Here is a 16,640-nt window from a genome sequence, read left to right as displayed (position 1 = left end):
CATTTAAAATGTATAAATATGTTTTTGATTAATTTTGTAACCCTTTTTGGATGATCATACATCAACTTGTAATAGGGTCTCCTTAAATTAATGCACAGAATCGGATGTTTGTTCTTAACCTCATGCTTTAATTCTTATATTCCACAGCCTTCCTGGAATAGAGATCATGATGACACAGCATCCACGCGATCTGGAGGAACACCAGGGCCCTCCAGTGGGGGGCATACATCACACAGTGGCGACAACAGCAGTGAACAAGGTAGGAAAGTAACCTTCATATCTTTGTCTTCTGCTAAAGAATAAGTGACCAGCGTGTGCAGATTGGTCACTATGTCTTTTTGAAATGTGTTGAGACATTAGAGCTTTATGCCTGGCATTGTCTGTCTTTTCCTTTTTATTGACTCATTTCCCCCTGTCTTTAGGCAGTCAAAGGAGTTTGCTCGTTTATTTCTTAAACTTTGCCAACATGCACACGTTAGAACAACATATGTACCAAATTTGCAGTATGTTTTATTAAAATAAGCAACTAGAGCTTTTGACATCAGAATGGTTAAAAGAAGAAATCTTCAAAAGCAAACATAATTAAGGTTGCAGAATTGAATGTTAATATTTTAAAGATGCTATTGAAACTTTTGTGCATATAAATATAAAAGTTTGCCTGCACATTGCACTAAATCTTACAATCAGTACTGTTTCCTCCCTCTGTGCCAATTTATTTGAATGCAGAAATGTTTTGTTGGAGAGCCAAACCAACTGGAGTAATTGACTTAACAGAAATAGTATGAATCTAGTTTGTGTTACATGCTTTAGAAGTAGTACATCCTACAAATAATTAACACTGTCTTCTAAATTCAACATTTTAAAAACAGATGAATTAAAAATAAAAGCTGCATGTTGAAATGCTTCATACTTCTTTCTGAAGAGACCAACTGCAGTGGATTTTGTGTTAATTTAATGCAATTAAAATTTTAAAAGAATCCTTAATCTGAATATAAAAGAGAGTGTTTTATTGAAGTTAACTCTGAACCCATAATAGGTATATACTTTTAAATCTGGTTTTATGATCCTGTTTCATTCAAGTGCTGTTAGACAACAAAGGAATTATGTTTCCAAAAAAGATTGAACAATACTGATTAGAATTGCAAAGTCTACATTTAACAAAATTAGTTTTTAAACTAAAAGAGTATATTTTAATTTTTATACACATGGATGTATCTTACATTGTGAATAATATCTCTTTATAGAATTTTAAGTATTTGAGACACTTTACTGCTTAAAGAAGTTGCTGACTTCATCACAAGTATAGGCTAGTAAAAATGGGGCCTGGAATAGTAAACTGTTGCAGAGCTGAGGCAGAAACTGGTAACCTTCTGACCTCTGACTTTTACTGGAAAATGATATGCAACATAAATTCAAGGGGCCTTTTTTCTTTCAAGTATGTATACCTATCTGTTATAGTGTCACTATTCACAATTCTGTAGTTAAGATGGTGTCAGCATGTTCATTAGAGCCCCCCATCTTCAGGAGTTAATTTTAAATTCTGTTTTTTAAGGGTGTAAGCTGCTGCAGGTTTGTGGGGGAACTGCTTTGAACTGAAACTTGGCATTTAAGGTTTCTTAGCTAAGAATGAGATGTTCTTATGTTGGGGGTATTGGAAGTGTGTGTGGTGGCGGGGACTGCAGGGATGGATGAAGAGGGAGTGTTTGGAGAACTTTCAGGGGGAGAGTTTTAAAAAGTGACTAGGCAATTTAGGAGTCCCATCTACTTTCAATGGGACTTGAGCTCCTAAATCCTTTAGATGCTTTTTGAAAATCTCTACTTAAAATGGGGTTGATTATTTCAAAATGTGGCACATTATTAGTCTGTAATGTGTGCCAGTCATTTCTGATATCTTAAAGTAAACTGACCAAGACACATGTTGCTCTCTTGCTGGGTTATTCCTAGTAGCTCAGTGTTTATCCATGTCATTCATAGCAAGGTGCGTGCTATGAAGACAGAGAATGCAAATTTTCAAAAGTGCCTAGGTCCTAAAGATATTCAGTGGAAAGACTTTCAATGGAACTTAGACTCCTAAGTCACTTAGGCACTTCTGAAAATTTTACTCAGAGTTTATAAAGAACTTTAATGAAATTGGAACTCAAGGTGCACTAGATCTTTGTAGAACGGATGTGTTTTATAAAGAAGGATCATTGTGTTAAAGTTCTTGAAAGAGGAAACTAGACATTCATAATAACTTCTTATGCAGAGCAACTCTGTGGGCTTGTGTACACAAACACTTACTTTGCCAAAAGCTGGCGTGTGAATCTACCATGCATTAGCTTGCTCTGTGCCCACTGTGTGGACCCTGCAGACACGCACTAACAGTTCCTCAGTGTGCTTTGGTCTACCCCGCTTTGAAATTCAAGTAGATTAAAGTGCACTAAAGACTGTTAGTGCACATCAGCAGGGTCAAACAGACCATTAGTGCGCAGCAGGCTAGTGAGGGATAGATTCACACTCTAACTTACCGTGACCTAAATGTTAGTGTAGACAAGCCTTTTTAGTGCAGACATGTAGTAAACACAAATGAACTGTCCACCCTTCAGATAGGGCTTGCTCCTGTGCTAGTTGAAGTGAAGCAGGTTAGTGTAAGTCTGGTCATCTTGCACTTGCATTTTGTGATAATTCCTTCTGCACCAGCATGAGGTGTCGTTAGGGCTGCCAGCTTTCTATTTGCAGAACCGAACACCCTTGCCCCGCCCCTTGTCTCACCCTTCTCTGAGCCCAAGCCCCGCCACTCATTCCATCCCCACTCTCCTGTTGCTCATTCTCACCCATCTTTGCTCACTCGCTCATTTTCACTGGGCTGGGGTAGGGGGTTGAGGTGTGGGAGAGGGTGAGGGCTCTGGCTAGGGGTACGGCTCTGGGGTGGGGCCACGGATGAGGGGTTTGGGGTTCAGGAGAGTGCTCCAGGCTGGGGTGGGGGTTGGAGTGTGATAGGGGGTGAGGGCAGGGCCGGTGCAAGGATGTTTCGTGCCCTAGGTGAAACTTCCACCTTGCACCCCTGCCCTGAGGCACCCCCCCTTGCGGCAGCTCCCCACTCTCTGCCCTGAGGCATGCCCCCCGCCCCAGCTCACCCCTGCTCCGCGCACGAGCACTCCGAGCATGCCGTCACTGCTTCACTTCTCCTGTCTCCTAGGCTTGCAGCGCCAATCAGCTTAGGCACTGCAAGCCTGGGAGGCGGGAGAAGTGAAGCAGCCACGGCGTGCTCAGGGAGGAGGCGGAACGGTGGTGAGTTGGGATGGGGAGTCCACTTGCATGCCGCCCTCCCCTTACTTGCTGCAGGCGGCCCTCCCTGCTCTTCCCTGCCCCAGTTCCCTCTGCCTAAATGCCGGCGGCAACCGGGGCAGTCAATGATCCAGCTACCGCGGTCACTGCCAAAGAAAATGGTGCCCCCCAAATCCCAGCACCATAGGTGACCGCCTAGGTCGCCTAAATGGTTGCAGCGGCCCTAGGTGAGGGCTTCGGCTGGAGGTACGGCTCTGGGGTGGGGCCAGGGATGCGGGGTTTGGGGTGCAGGAGAAGGCTCTAAGTGGGGGGTTGGGGTGCAGGGGCAGGGCTCCAGGCTGAGGCAGGGGCTTGGAGTGTGGGAGAGGGTATGGGCTCTGGGCTGGAGGTGTGGACTCCAGGGTGGGGCCAGAAATGAGAAGCTTGGGGTGCGGGAAGGGGATCTGGGCTAGGGCAGGGGGTTGAGGTGTGTGTGCGGGGGGTGAGGGTTCTGGCTAGGGTGCCTGCTCTAGGGGAGCGGTTGGGGTGCAGGAGGAGGAAACATCTCCCTCCAGCTTCTAGGCAAAGGCACAAGCACATGGCTCTGCGCGCTGCTGGTGCCTGCAGGTGCCACCCGTCAGCTCCCATTGGCTGCGGTTCCTTGCCAATGAGAGCTGCTGAGCTGGTGCTGGGGGCGGGGAGGGCAGTGCGCAGAGCCTCCAAGGCTGCCCCTATGCCTAGGAGTGAGAGGGAGATGCTGGCAGCTTCCTGGGAGTCGTGTGGAACCGGAGAGGGAGCCTGCCTGTGCCGCCAACCAGACTTTTAACAGCCTAGTCAACAGTGCTGGCCAGAGCCGCCAGGGTCCCTTTTCAACTAAGTGAAAACTGGACACATGGCAAAGCTATGTGTTATGCAAGGAAAGTTTGAAAGTCAGTGGCAAGCCAAGGAAAAGCTGATGCCAGTTTTGCTAGCTCTTACAGTATACAGTGTTTTTCTTAAAGCCCCTAGAGTCATGTGATTGTGAGAATTTCAGCTTTCATTTAAAAAAAAAAAGAGAATACGTTTCTTGCCCTCCTAGTTGCAGAGAGAAAAGATTGAAACCTGAATCCTAGAGGCTCAAAAGACAGAAGGCAAATACCTCTTCTCCCCCCCCCCACCCCCAAAAGAAAATTACTATTTTTAAAATCTTGTGGATTTTAATCAAATCTCATGATTTTGGGGGTCTGATTGGGGATTATTGAACACTTGGGGTTGGGCAATACTGTGCTGAATCTGCAATTTAAGTAGCTTTATTGGCTATGTGCCTCTTTGAGATAAGAAGGCAAAGTAGTTATGGGGGCTACCGCAGCAATGAAGCAGCAATACCAACTGTGGAATGGCTCAAGTGCCACTACACAGTGTATTGTAGAGAGGGGGAGAGTCTGTCCCCACCACAATCTTTGTGAAACCGAGAATTTGCCCCCTAGTACATAAGCTGTATTACGTGTGTTGGGTAAAACGTGTGCATGTATATATTTGTGATTTCTTCACCTTAGGCCAGAATCATAAATATATAAATGCATATATTATACCCAATGCATGTAATACAGCTTATGTACTATGGGGCAAATTTTTCTTCACATTAGGACAGAATTATTTTCTCTCTCGTAATATAAATGCAGTTAAAATAGCCATAAAGGTCTTTACCCTGATGATCAAAAGAGTAAAAATAAATAAATAAAATTACACTTGTTTCCTCAACCTACTTCCCGCTTAATAGCATAGTATGTATAGTACAAAACATCACCTGTGTTCACGCCCAACTCCAACAGAGTTCAATATCTGCTGCAAAAGTCCACCTAGCCTGGTATCCTGTCTTCTGACAGTGGTCAGTGCCTGGTGTTTCAGAGGGATTGAACAGAACAGTCAATCATTGGTGCCTGTCATCCAGTCCCAGCTTCTGGAAAACAGCGGCTAGGGACACTCAGTACATGGTGTTGCATCCTTGCCCATCCTGGCCAATAGCCATCGATGGACCTATCCTCCATGAGCTTACCTAGTTCTTTTTTGAGTCTTGTTATAGTTTTGGCCTTCACAACATCCCTTGGCAAAGAGTTCCACAGATTGACTGTGCGGTGGGTGACGAAATATTTCCTTTTGTTTGTTTTAAACCTGCTGCCTATTAATTTCATTTTGTAATCCCTAGTTCTTGTGTTCTTAGAAGGAGTAAATAGCACTTCCTTATTTACTTTCTCCAACCCAGTCATGATTTTATAGACCTCGATCATATCGCCCCCCTTTTCCAAGCTGAGAAGTCCCAGTCTTATTAATCTCTCTTCATACAACAGCCATTCCATAACCGTAATAATTTTGTTGCTCTCCTTTGTACCTTTTCCAATTCCAATATATAATTTTTGAGATAGGGCGACCATATCTGCACCTGGTATTCAAGATATGGGCATGGATTTATGTAGAGGCATTATAATATTTTATGTCTTATTATCTGTTCCTTTACAAATGTTCCTAATGGTACATTTGCAAAAACCCACTTTTGTGGGTGTGTAGGTGGGTTGTTTGACAACTGGATACAAAGATGTATGTGTGGGGCAGGTGTAATAGAGGTGTGTGTGTGTATGTGTGTGTGTTGTGGGTGCACTCAGACTCGAAAGACAAGGCCTGATAGGCTTTAAAAGAAAAGTGTCCATTTACACGTGTACATGTTTGTTCATTCTGTAGTTGTCTGTTACGTATTTTTGGACAAGTTTTTAAAGAGTGTCTCTGATTTACCTGATGCATCATTCTTTTTTTAATCCCTGTAATGTATATCTTACAAGTTGTCTGAGTACTTATTTACAAAATCAACCAGTCTTCCCTTCAAAAACATCATTGTGCGCTATCATTTTAAAGTAGTTTTTTGTAAAATGTAAATGTATTTACTCAGTAGGCAGCAATAATTCCTTAAAGCTGTTACAATCTGTTGTGTGAATCCATATTTAACTGCTAGGGAAATGTTAGGAATTATCGTGTCACTGAATAGCAGGATATACTATTACATAGTTCTTCTGACACAGTTCCTTAGAATGGCTTGTTATTGTATCAGTCATAGTATGGAATACTTATAATATGGGTATGCCTAATAATATTTTGAAAAAAATGTAAGGATCTACTCTCTCTTCACTACATACTTACTGTGTAAGACCTTTAGCAACCTATTTTCAAATGCTTGTTGCTGTCTGAATTTTGGTTAACATGGTGCTTTCTGATTCAAAGAAACCTCACTCTACCTTGTGGAGAAGTGCTTGCAAAATTCTATTTTAAAAATGAAGTCTGTTTTTAGTTAGGGTTATGCAAAAAGAATCGCACAGTAGAAGAACATAAGAGTGGCCATAGTAGGTCTGACCAATGGTCCATCTAACCCAGTATCCTGTCTTCTGACAGTGGCCAGTCTTTTATTTTCTTTTGTGACATGCTTTAATTTAAGAAGAGTTTTGTTTGGTTTATGTTTTTGCTGTTGTTTTAAGAAGGCTCCTGAATAGAGACCTTGTATAGCCAATTTCAATTGAGTGAAGTTTTTTTAATGTTAATATTTAGCTATCCTGTGCCATTGAAAATCTATCAATGTCTTCTTTCTTATTCAAGCCTCAGACCCGGTTCAAAAAGGTTTTTTTGGTTTTGTTTTGTGTTTTTTTTTCAACCTCAGAATTATTGTTGCTCTTTAAAGTACTGACTAAAAAGCAATGATATTTCTTTATAAAAATGTATCAATAGTTGCAATGTTTTTCTGGCTTTTGTCTGAGTTCAGGCAAAAGGCAATTCCATTTATTATTGAAGGGAATCTCAAGGCAGTTGTTTCAAGCCTGTGAAGCCAGCAGGCAGAGCTGGATGAAGGGGGGAAGAGGGGCCACATTATGTTCCAGATGACTGAGCAACGATTTATATACCAGCTCTCCTTTTTACATGAAGAAGAAAAGTAATAACAGCACAGACCCAGGCATTTGAAACAGTCAGATGTCCGATGACTAATGGGATAGGTGGGAAGGCGCTCTCTGATTGGATGTCTTAATGAGCACATTTCGCACAGAGTTTGGGCTGCAGTTCCCCTTGACCTTTGCCCTTTATTGACCAAACTGACACTTCATTTTTCACATACTTCCAATTATGGCTTAGCTTAAGTGTTGCCCTGCCTCCTTTATTTCTTTCCTATGGACAGCTTGAGAATGGTTGAGGCCACAGAAGATATTTTAATTTGAAAAACTACCATAGCAATTCAGATTTAGGATGTAATCTGAAACTGCTGTCCGTCTGCAGCTTCCCTGATGAAAACAAATGTTTTAATGTTTCCTGTTTAGCAATTTTTTAAAATGGGATTTTAAATATTACAAATGTTTTGTTAGGAACCCGTGAAGACTAAACTTAAATATAAAGCAAGAACTCCTTTTGATTCTGGTATTCTGTTGGTACAAGTGGTGTGAATGATATGCATTTGTTCACACTCACTCGGCTTTTTCTCAAGAGACTGTGATGCTCTGAAATGAAATTTGACTAACAATCTCTTCATAGACTAGGAGAAAGCAAAAATAACTGTGCTAACAGTTCTTAAGCCCTTGACCATTATGTAGCATTATTTGTTGTTTTGGTAACATTTAATGTGTGAATGCAAATTAAAGGGTACCTTGGTGTGTTGCTTTGAGAGATGTAGAAAATGATGCGCTGAATGTAAGAGGCAGGTATGATGAAAGTGCAGAAGGCTCCTGAATCGATGGTTGCCTTTGTTATCGAGAGATCCGTTTTACAGTGTTTCATAACACAACTGTGTGTGTGTGTGTGTGTGTGTATTAGATTGGAGTACATTCACAGGATTGTTTCAAAGCAGAAATCTATACAAGTTTGGTTTTTTTTGGCTGACCTATCAACTATGAGTTACGTTAGTAACATCCAGAACACAATAAATTCTTTAACTGTGCAGGTGGATTTAAAAACAAAACAAATCAAAGGCTATTAAGACCTAACCCACCTGCCTGGTGTCATTGAATTTCATGATGTGTATTTTGCTAGAAACTTTGTCGTGAAGTTCACCCAAATAATAAGCAGGCATATTACTTGTGTACTAGCAGTGATTGCTTTGCATTTAAATACATGAAAAGTATATCTACAATTATTTACACCCACACAGAGGTCCCTAAAACACAGAAGTATGTATCTCAAAAATGTCTGAAATGTTACCTACTTTATTATGTAGCCCTCTGGCATAGTAATAGCATGGCATATTTTTACTGTAATATGGTAATAAAAGAATATGTAAAAGGCAGACAAAGGTTCTGCCTTTTCAGTAAGGTGACCCCTGTTACCAAGTAACTGCTTTACTTATGAGCTTATTAAAAACTCAAAAAATGAGCTTTTCATACTTCACAGGCATTGATGTGAAAATGAGCTGTCCTGTGAGTAGTTTTCTTGATCATTTTTAGAACAATTGATTAGCCAAAGAGCTGCTGTCATTAGTTGACATTGACTGATAGCAATTTGTCACAAGCTCCGAAGGTCAGCCAGACAGTGGAAGCTTTGGCTTGTCTTTGATTGACCTTTACTGATGCCATTATCATGGGATTGGTTAGACTAGATGTGACCCTCAATTGAAAAAGACATGGCATTAGTCAACAGGGGCTGTTCCCAGTATTTTCTAGTTATTTATATATTGTGAATCTTGAATTAGGTCTAATAGCCTTGTTTCTAAAATAAGAGTATTGGTGTTGTTTTAAAGGGGGTGTTCTCTCTCTCCCCGCTCTGCCCCCCTTTTCCCTCAGTGTCCAGCAGGTACTTGCTTTAATTCAGCATCTATACCTGTGCGTCTGTCTTGGCACAAGATAGATTGTTTTTTTAAAGAGAAACTTGAACTGTTACTGTGAGTTTATAACGTTTTAACCTGTGTGTGCATTCTTCAGCTGCACCAGAATTAATTATTTTTCTCTCTCCCGAATCATCTTTTATTTTTTAACATTGAGTGGTTGAGAATTATGCTAATAATGACATGATATTAATTCATCATTCAGCTGTAAACCTGGAGGGTGTGAAACAAATTTTTTTTTGGTGGTGGTGGTGGTCTTGTCATTCTTGCTCAGCTGTTGGAGTTAGATTTCACGGAGACTTTTAATACTGTTGTTTCAGCCATACAGAGTTACATTTTTTCAGAATGGTGCATTGTAAACAATCCACAAGCTTCATGCACTGTAGTGAAAATTTATCCTATTTTATGCTCAGGACCTCTTCTGATTAATATATTTTAAAATAAGAGTTTTCTGTGTTATTAAGAGCCGCTTTCACATGTTTTGACAACATGGCAACATTAGCCTCAAACTCATTCATTGTATTTGTTTTGTTTAATTTATGGATAGCATAATCTTAGGGCTTGTCTACATGGGAAAGTTAGTGTGGGGTAATCTAGGATGTGAATTTAAAGTGTACTAACTATTCTGCATTAACTCCCAGTGTGGATGCTCTTACTTTGCACTGAGTGTCTTTTTGTGAAGTTTAGCTTAATACGCTTTCAAAGTGAATTTAAGCTAAACTAAACAAAGGTACTCTTAGTGCAGATTAAGTGTGTTTACATGAAGAGTTTGTGAAGAGTAGCTAGTGCACAGTACCTGCTGCTGGCTTTCTCCCACTACCCTTTTATGGCAAACATTAGTTACACTGAGAAACGTAGAACTTCTATTTTCAGGTCAGCTCACATATATAATAAACATTTTTTAAAAATCCACACAATTTGGCACAGTTTAACTTGAATTTCAATCTCTGCTCAGGAAAAGTCTCATTGAGTGGAGGGTTACTTACTTAAGATGGCAGATTCTTCAAGTTGAAGCTGTAGTCATCACTAGCAGGGTGAAAGTGGGAAAACTTACTTTTGGGGCTGTCCACAGTTAACGTGACTTTAGGAATAGAATTTTCTGAATTCCTTATCCTTCTATAATCAAGCACAAAATTCATGTTAGCGGTATTTTTTTTAAGAAGGCCTTTTTTTTTTGGCAAGTGACCTAAAATAATACATGACTCTTGTATTAAACATGTATCACAATGCACAGATGCATCCATGTGCAGGTGTTTATATATAAAATATAGCCCTGATCCTGCATTCAGATCTACACAAGTGGACCCCTGTGTCTGTGCAGAGCATTACTTGGGCACAGCAGTGTGCCCATACAGATCTCATTGAATAAATGGTGCCAAAGTCTTTCATAGGTTGAATTTCCTTGGCAAAAGAGTAAACAGTGGGGGAAATAATATCACATGCAAGATAACATTTTAGGGTCTGAGTCCATCAAAAGCACATGGGTACATGCATAAGTGGAGCTTTAATCTCCTATTTGGATTAAACAGAGGAATTTTAGTCACAAGCAATTACATAAGTAGATGAAATGGTGTTTGGGGTTCTAGACATTCCTTATTAACAACAGTAGGAGTCACGACTTCTGTATTTTGGGTGATCAGTTTAGTATGATTTGTACCGATCTTTTTTTTTTTTTCTATAAATTTAGGTCCTATTTCTTTTGAGGTGCTGAGCCTTTTCTGAGCTTGGCACCTTGCAGCAGTCACTCAAGTCCTCTGTATTTAGGGCCACATACTATTCTCAGTCTTCATAAGCAACCCCTCTTGGCACCAATGAGTAGGTGGCTTTCAGTCTGAACGTTCTATAGGATCCTTTCCATCAGGCAAGTTTTTTTTTCTTTTTTTAAAGCTAGTGTTTTTGAAATTATGATAAAGTATTTTCAAAAGCAGTAACCACAATTTTTGAAAGAATGAGTATGGTTGTAAACCAGGGGTTCTCAAACTGGGGGTCAGGACCCCTCAGGGGGTTGCGAGGTTATTACATGGGGGATCGCGAGCTGTCAGCCTCCAACCCAAAGCCCGCTTTGCCTTCAGCATTTATAATGGTATTAAGTATATAAAAAAGTATTTTTAATTTATAAGGGAGGGTCTCACTCAGAGGCTTGCTGTGTGAATAGGGGTCACCAGTACAAAAGTTTGAGAACCACTGTTGTAAACCCACAAATGGTTGTTGATGAGTGTGGTGCAACAGAGCAGTAGCATTTGGCTGCTTTGTGTAACACCATTTTTTTTACTGAAATAAAAAAATAGAAATATTCAAAAACTATAAATTGTCATTAAATGTAGAAGATAAGATATTTAGAAAGCTTTTTATTTTTTATTCTGATGGGTCATTGTTAATGCTAGTATGTATTTGTTGGTAAAAACCTGAGAGCAGACATAGTTAGTATTTTCTCACCCTTACTACTCCAGCAGTGGGAATGGTTTGAGAATATTCATTCAGATTTGACAGGTGATTGCTTCTATAAATGAATGCACTCAAATCATAATTGTTGCAACAGAATTGTTTGATTACCTGGCAGTAGCCTCTTTCTCTGTGATAGCTTTTGGATCACCTGTTTGTTGAGAGCATTTGACAGTCCTCATGTTTATTACCCAATTGAATGTCAGTAGCAATTGCAGCTAAAGATAAACGAAAATGCAAGTACTTGTTGACCTTGACTTTTTTCCACGAGATATTGGACTTGATGGCTCTATTGCTCTTGAGCTGATAAGAGTTATAAACAGTAGTTTAAGGGAAATGTTTTATTCCCAGAGGAAAATACCATGTTGCTGTGGGAAATGGCGTCTAACTAGTGCCCTTTGCCAAATTCACTTGGTTCACCTTTGCTTCGGCTGTGGGAAAATAAAATAAAAAGTTCCTTTTTTATGACTTTAATATCTCTGCAAACATGAATTCCTACGCTCTTTGTGAAGTTTTGTTGGTAGACTACACAAAATATAAAATAAGCAAGAGACCTTTCTGTATTTATAATGTGCTACAGTGGGGATTTTTTATTCTTCCCCATTTCAAATTTGATATTACAGAGATGAAGAAATGCTTCCTCCATATATTCTATGGGAAGTTTAATACATTTATAGCATAAGTGTATTTGAGTAGTTGGCAAACAACACTGCAGCCGAACTTTCTCAGGCCATGGTCTGGTTAGATCTGAATAGGGGTGGCTCTACCCTGCTAGTTCCAGGAAAAGCAGGATGTTGCAGGATGGAGTGATAATAATTCAGTAGGAGGCACTCTTCCCCGTGAGTCTGTATTGAACCATTTCTATGCATAGTGTTGTTTGACTCTGTGGCTGTAGGATATGCTGTCTTTTGGATGAGATGTTTCAATGCTTCTGGTACCATGCAACTTCCTGTAAAGGAGGGATATTCTCCATGGGATCCTGGCCAAATTTCAGTTTAGATAGCTATTTCCCACTTTTAAATTTCCCCTGCAGTTTTAGTTACCTATGCTGTTCCATTTGTTTTTTCTATACTTAATTGTTGCATAACGTTGCTGCGCGCTGTCAGGTGAATGCTGTGCTCCAGCAGGCATAGACGGGATGATTTGTGTTGGTATATAAGGCCTGATCCTGCTCCCCGTGGAGTCAATGGAAAAACTCATTGACCTCAGTGGGAGTTGGATTGGGTCAAAAGTTTACAATATGCTTTGGGATGCTTCAGGATGAAAGGCACTATTACAACAATCACATCTTATGTTTATATAATCTATAGAATAAGAACAACAAGCCCTTCCAGAGTCAACAGCTGTTCTGATAAACTCTATACAGCATTGTAGAATCTTGTTAAAGCACAATGGCAATAGATTAATCATTCCCAGTGCTACTATGTCCCTACCAACCAGGATCATATTGTGTTGTTTTCAATGGGTAAGATTAAACTTTCTTTGAGAAAATGCCCCTTTTAATCCATACTGTAGTGGATCCGTACTGTAACTCATGTTTCTTCACTGTCATCTTGTTTGGAAGGATTAAAATGAGCAATTACATAGGGCATGTCTTTATTTATGAACAAATTGGGAGTGTCTCTTCTGACATGGCGTACATATTATTATTTTTATTTATTATTAAGATAAGGCAGCTCCTGTTACTTTTATCTGGAAAAGAGTGCATTTGCAATGTTGCTCTCTTGTTTTGTTAGAGACCATTTATTGTTGTCCTGGTGGCCTAGTGGGCTGCTGTTATGAAGAATACTAGGGCTGGAGTCCTGATTTCTCTTTCCTTGGGGCAGGTATGGGGTAGGTTTGCTGTGACTGAGGAAATGTCTCATGTTACTCTAGGTGACCTCTGGGCACCACCACTAAGGTGACCAGATAATTGGAAGACTGGAATCTCCTTAGTTGTCCATGTAGTTTGTGTTTTTCATATTCTCTTCCTCCTCCATTTATCTCTGTCATGGCTTCATCCATTTCCATATTTTCTGTGTTCCCTCCAGATAGTTTCCTTGCCACTGCTTGTTCTAACAGCAAAAAGAGTGAGGACTTCAGAGCTCAGGAATTTAGTCACCTTTACTTTGCTACAGCTCTTGTGAATTGGGTGGTTGTGAAAGAAGCATTGGCGGTGGGAAGAACCCATGGAGTTTGGGGGTAAAAACTGGGATAGAAGCACAATGAGGAGGTGAAGAGACAGTATAGTGGAGTGGCATTTCCTGCCTGGACCAAGAAAGAATCTCATTCAAACCAAATCATCTCCCCTTCCATGTATCCCCTTGTGTGTGATAGAGGAATGGTTCTTTGTCCTGATGTTACATATTATATGGGGGGTGTAATTCATCCCTATATAGGGGGCCAGCGCAAAGTGTACCAGTATGCACCACTGACAAACTCCAAATAAGACTCAGCTGAGACTTAACTGGTGCATAGACCATATTCTAGCCCCCTGAATAGGAGCTGGTGTCATTCTGCATGTGTAGTGTTAGATAAGAATAGTCCAGGACCTATGTACTGTTGATAAGCTTCAGAAGAAGATCTAGCTTAGCTTTGTCTTGTTAATAAATGCAAATCATGAAACAAGGCTTACAGGGTTAGTGAAAAGTAGAGCGTAGTGTAGAGGATCCTTAGCTGTCTGAGTGAGATGCAGAAAGAATCTACCAACAGCGCCCCAGGAGAAATGCCAGCAACATGCTGGTGACTCAGGAAGCAAATGTTAACCCTGAATTCCATGTCACTTACAATATATACAAAGCATTGACACTTATCACCTTCATAAATCAAGGGAGAGTGATTACGCTGCTTGTATTGAAAAGGCTGGTCCAATTTTGTATATTTTTAGGTTGTATTTAAGTAGAACATTGTTTTTAGGATTGCGGAGAAGATCACACTGATCCAGCCAATATTTCAAAATTAGTTCTTAAAAAGCAAGTGACAAATTTAGTCTGTCTTTTGCATATGGTAGAAAAGAGGCAGTCAGGTGGAGAGGAAATATTGTGCCTATGTTGCACTCCCCAAAACGCATGCAGTTTTATGCTCTCCCACTTCTCCATGGCAAGAGCCATAGAGAAGTGGTTCCAAGGCAGGCTTTGGGGCAAAGATATAATTCAGTATTTTTCCCATGTGCTCTCTTGCCCAGCCACTCCAAATCTCATGCTGATGAATCCTGCCCTTGTCCAGAATCCCTTATCTAAGAGAATATGACTTAGTAAAAAACATATGGAGCCACATTAATACGGCTTTCAAATTAATATAGATCTCTGTACTCCAAAAAACCAGGTAGGCCCAGCATTTGTCCCTAACTGTATTTTTCATAGCAGGTTGTAGCTGAAGCAATCACTGTGTTTTGTCAGCTAGTCACTAGTCTGGTAATTTAAGGTGAGCCACAGAAATTTTTGAAAGATCGCATATGTATTTTTTCCCCAGTGTTAGTAAACTTGTTGCACTGACAGTGCTATAAATACGGTGGTACAGTATGCATGTTCATGGTGTACACTAGCTTTGCAGTTGCCTTCAGATTTCCTTTAGAAAAAAGGAAAGGATATTGTGTTAAGTATCAAGGTTTTATAGCTGTGTGGTACAAATCAAGCAACCACATTGACATTTGTTTGTCACCACAGATTTAATCTATTAAAAACAAACGGAATGACCATAATTCAACAGGATGAAGAGAGGCATGGGGCAGCAGCAGGTTCAATCGGATACAGTTTGCTAAATTTTAGAAAAAATGTGCAGCTGAATGACAGCTGACTGGATGACAAACAGTGAGAAGAAAAGGGAGAAGGAGCTCGAACACTCCAGTAAATATAAACCACTGACGATTTATGTGCCAGTATATGTTTTCTGTAAAGTTAATCCTGCTTGAGTTTTTGCTAGTATTTGATGAGAAGATTACACTGACACATACCAACTAAAACGGATGTATTATTTGAACCTCTTTCTATTTTATTTTATCGTTGTTTGTCTAAAAAGTCTTTGAAGGAGTTAGTTGGTAGCTGCTTTCTTGTTTAAACAGTAAATCTACTTTTCGTGGTATATCCCCTTAATTTAATCCCAACAAAGTACACATTTAGCAATTGCCAGTAACAATGCATATAGTACTAAGCACATTCTTAATCAAAGGTGCATATTGTATTAACTCTCTAGGAAGATATGATATAATTATCTTTTAAAGACATAACATACAACTTTGCAGCATGACATTCCGTATAAAGCATTTTGTATGGATTAGGATGCTATATACAAATCATATGTATTGAATTTGTGTTTATTGTTAATACATTAGCTTTGTTTACTGATGGAGTTGGTTTAGGTTAAATGACTATATTAATTTAAAAGTGCCTCTCAAGTTGATAAATATAAACTCAATATTAAAAATATTAATTCTTTAATCAATTTGCTTGAATATTGGAGGCTAGCCAAGGCTGGAATTGGAATTGTATTAGGTATATCATACTGGTCTGAATACAGTCTATAGTGCTGAAAAAGCATTGTGCTAATTTTAGCTTGCAAAGAGGATGAAGATAAACTGCCTACTGCTAGTTTGCCATATGCTATCCTGGTGATAATATTCAAGTTCAGGTTATTCTACAGAGTGTCTTATTGTTTCAGTGAGAGAAAACTGGAAAAGAGTTAAGCAAATTTCTTCTCAGTAAGTGTATATGAAATAATGAAGTAAAACAAATCTCAAATGCTGTTAGATGAAATCTGCTAAATTTATTTTGGTTTTATTGACTTTCCTGGGAGCCAGCAATTTGTTTTGGTATATATTTGATCCAATTTTATCTATTTCTCACATGTAAATTTTAAAATCAATCTGTATAAAAATTGATCTTTTTCAGGGACACACAAATGTAGTCTAAGTTGCTTTAGCACTGTTTAAAAGACTGCTGTTCTTTAAGCCCAGTATGAGAATAAAGTCTCTGCTCAACTGATTTTTAAAATGGTACCTTTAGAGCCTTTTGTTTTTCTTTGAGGTTTTTTTTTAAAGGCAAAATCCATTGTATTTCCATATTTGGAGGATTCCTCTTCTATAGTTTTGCCTAAGAGTATTTGACCTATTTATTTGTCACTGAGACCACTCCACAGTGCAAAACTGAGAGAAATC

The 16,640-nt window shown here is 39.6% G+C and overlaps 1 protein-coding gene across 2 annotated transcripts in view; it reads left to right on the top strand.

The window, feature by feature from the left end:
• Window positions 1-16,640, top strand: part of MEIS1 (Meis homeobox 1) — a 130,944-nt gene that overhangs the window by 29,738 nt on the left and 84,566 nt on the right. For both annotated transcript variants that reach the window (XM_030557884.1, XM_030557885.1), the window contains exon 7: window positions 148-259. In XM_030557884.1, coding sequence (XP_030413744.1) covers window positions 148-259 — 112 coding nt within the window. The remainder of the gene's footprint in view (window positions 1-147; window positions 260-16,640) is intronic.

This window comes from Gopherus evgoodei, chromosome 3 (assembly GCF_007399415.2).
Source record: "Gopherus evgoodei ecotype Sinaloan lineage chromosome 3, rGopEvg1_v1.p, whole genome shotgun sequence".
Taxonomy (NCBI): domain Eukaryota; kingdom Metazoa; phylum Chordata; order Testudines; family Testudinidae; genus Gopherus; species Gopherus evgoodei.
This window is presented reverse-complemented; position numbering and strand designations above follow the sequence as displayed.